This window comes from Brassica napus, chromosome A9 (genome assembly GCF_020379485.1).
Source record: "Brassica napus cultivar Da-Ae chromosome A9, Da-Ae, whole genome shotgun sequence".
NCBI classification, from domain to species: Eukaryota; Viridiplantae; Streptophyta; class Magnoliopsida; order Brassicales; family Brassicaceae; genus Brassica; species Brassica napus.
Window position 1 is genome coordinate 14,924,580 of NC_063442.1, and position 2,724 is coordinate 14,927,303.

The 2,724-nt window shown below is 37.4% G+C and overlaps 1 protein-coding gene across 1 annotated transcript; it reads right to left on the reverse strand.

Moving 5' to 3' along the window:
- Positions 1-926: 926 nt before the first annotated feature.
- Positions 927-2,178, reverse strand: LOC125578289. The gene is made up of 2 exons (XM_048740681.1): positions 1,913-2,178; positions 927-1,839 (listed from the first exon to the last, which is right to left on the reverse strand). Exons 1-2 carry the CDS (start codon positions 1,938-1,940, stop codon positions 1,169-1,171), a joined length of 699 nt encoding a protein of 232 aa, XP_048596638.1. The 5' UTR covers positions 1,941-2,178; the 3' UTR covers positions 927-1,168.
- Positions 2,179-2,724: the final 546 nt, after the last annotated feature.

A 2,724-nucleotide genomic window follows, 5' to 3' on the forward strand; every position in this document is an offset into this window, starting at 1 on the left:
AAGAATAAAAACAAAAATATTTTTAGCGTCGTCAGCAAAACACTAAACTCTAAATCCTAATTCATAAACCCTAAATATTAAACCCTAAACCCTTAGATAAACCCTAAATCCTTTGATAAATCATAAACTCTAAATCAAAAACATTAAATATTAAAACCCTAAACCCTTGAGTGTTTTAGTGTTAATGTTTTTGATTTAGAGTTTATGATTTATCCAAGGTTTTAGGGTTTACCTAAAGGTTTAGAGTTTATGATTTAGGGTTTAAAAATTAGGATTTAAGGTTTTGTGTTTTTGTTGGTTAAAAAATATTTTTATAATTACTACTTTTTTTTTTTTTATTTCTTTTTACCTTTTATTTTAAAAACGTAACATAGCTTGTTTTCTTTTATGAAAATATAACTTGTTTTCTTTTATGAAAGATCTCGAATTTGAAATAACCTAGACGTTCAACCCAATAATTAGTCATATGTTTCTTTTGGTCAATTGAATGGTATTTAGGATGTTGCACAAAAAAAAAGAATGGTATTTAGGATTAACAAAAGTGACATTTATAGATTGATACAAAATCTGGCCCAATAAGATAATGGGATAATAGCCCACTATATTCAGCACTCCAAAATTTACGGCTCTATACCAAAAATTCTACACATTTCATGCTCAAATCAAAACCAAAAATTCTACACATTTCTGTGCAAGCCCTTCAAAGGACCTTTAAAACCCTATTCACATCAAAAAGAGGCTACAACCACTCGTAGACAAACAAATCACTACGCCAATCAAGATGATCAAAGGCAACATAAGATTGTCATACATGATCAGAACAAAAAACAGTGTAAAATACTAGAATGTAGAACTGTCAAATGGCTTGTCAATTAAGTTTGTCCAACAAGCCATTTGTTCGTATGGACTGTAGTCGGTTAGCGTTATTAAGTACAATAGTTAACTCTTTGATTTATGTTTAGTAGTTTTATTAGAAGGCAAAAGTAAATGAAAACACAACCTAAGATTACACTTGCTTGGGACTCTTATTTAGACGAAAAGAAAGAAAGGCTGAAGAACAAAAGCAAAGTTATAGAAGGAAGAAAAACATAACTGAAGCAAAATACGTTTCGACCACACATAGAAAAAGAAGACTCTTGTACGCTGCATTTTGAAGGAACCTGTCTCCTCAAGAGGAGCGGCGGTGGGGATCGGCTGTGATCGTTCTGGAGGAACGGCGTTTAACCTCCTGATGTCCAGCAGGGATGGTTCCTGATGAACGACGCTCTGTCGTCCTCGTCCGAACTTCCTCACGATTGATCGTTCCCGAAGCACGACGCTCCGAGGTCCGAACCTCCTGATGACTACTTGTAGTGATTGTTCGCGAAGAAGAACGATGCCCCACAGTCCGAACCTCTTGCCTACTTGTAGTGATCTTTCCCGAAGAACGATTCTCCGAGGTCCGAACCTGCTGACGACTTGTAGTGATCGTTCCCGAGGAACGATGCTCCCCCGTCCGGACCTCTTCGCGAGTTGAAGAGATCCTTCTTGAGGAACGGTGCTCCGACGACGTCCGAAACTCTCGTGAAGTGATCGCTCCGGAGGAAAGACGTGTTGTCGTCTGAAAATCCTCACGAACTGCAGTACTGACCACACGCGAGGAGGAACGATGTGCCGTCGTTTGAAAATCTTGACGACGTGCAGTCGTCGCTGTTGACGAAGAACGTCTTTCCGTCATCCGAAGCTCTTCAAAACTTGCGGTTACCTCATGAATTGCAGTTGTCCCACGCGAGGAACGACGCCTATCCGCAGTGATTGATCCCGAAGACGGACGCACCGTTATGCGACGCTCCTCACGACCTAGAGAAATAGTACAAAGGATCAACTATCAAAATATAAAATAAATTTGTAGACGTCTCTCTTCTCTTCTTACCTCCATTCCTGACGGCCCTGGTGGACATCTTATGCTCTGCAAATGGTTTCAAGTGAGCTCTTCGTCTCTTGGTAACAGCTCTTTGATGGTCTAAGAGGGAGGATTCGTATTATATGAAGACTCGTGTAGTGGTGTCCTTCTTTGCTAAGCACATATTATCTACGTCAACCAAACAAAAAAAAGAAGAGAAGAAGAAGAAACTACATAAATCTTATCTTACGACATTATTTCCGTTAAGTCTTCGTCAACGAAAAATATACGTTTAAGTTTTTGTTGAGACGTGCTTTTCAAAGTTATCTTTCATAAATAAATGAAACAAAAATCGAATAAACAAACATACACATACACATATATATACATGAAGTGCTGAGTGAAAATCTGATTCGTTCTCGCATTATAATTTGCTACAAAATAATATATGCGATTATGTATGTTGTTTTATATGCCAACAAGTCATTAAAATTAGGTTGCAGCATTTTGGACGTATAAGCTTTTTCCTTGCAACAAGACTTAACTATAGCCGTCTTCCAACACTAATCGATATATCAATTATAATATTCTTCAACGCAATCGACCGTTTCATGATTTTTCTTGGATTCACACACCTTACTATTATGGGACCATTTTGTTGGTTTATTCCTCATTGCGCTCATGATTTTTAACGTCTATAGTTGGTAGTGCTCATCTACACTAATGTTGCAACGCATTCCTTTTATTACTTAAAGTAAGTAATTTAGATGTTCAACTTATAACAAACTCTTAGGGTTGAGTTTTATCACAAAAATTTCCCAGTCTAAACGATTTTCGAGGCC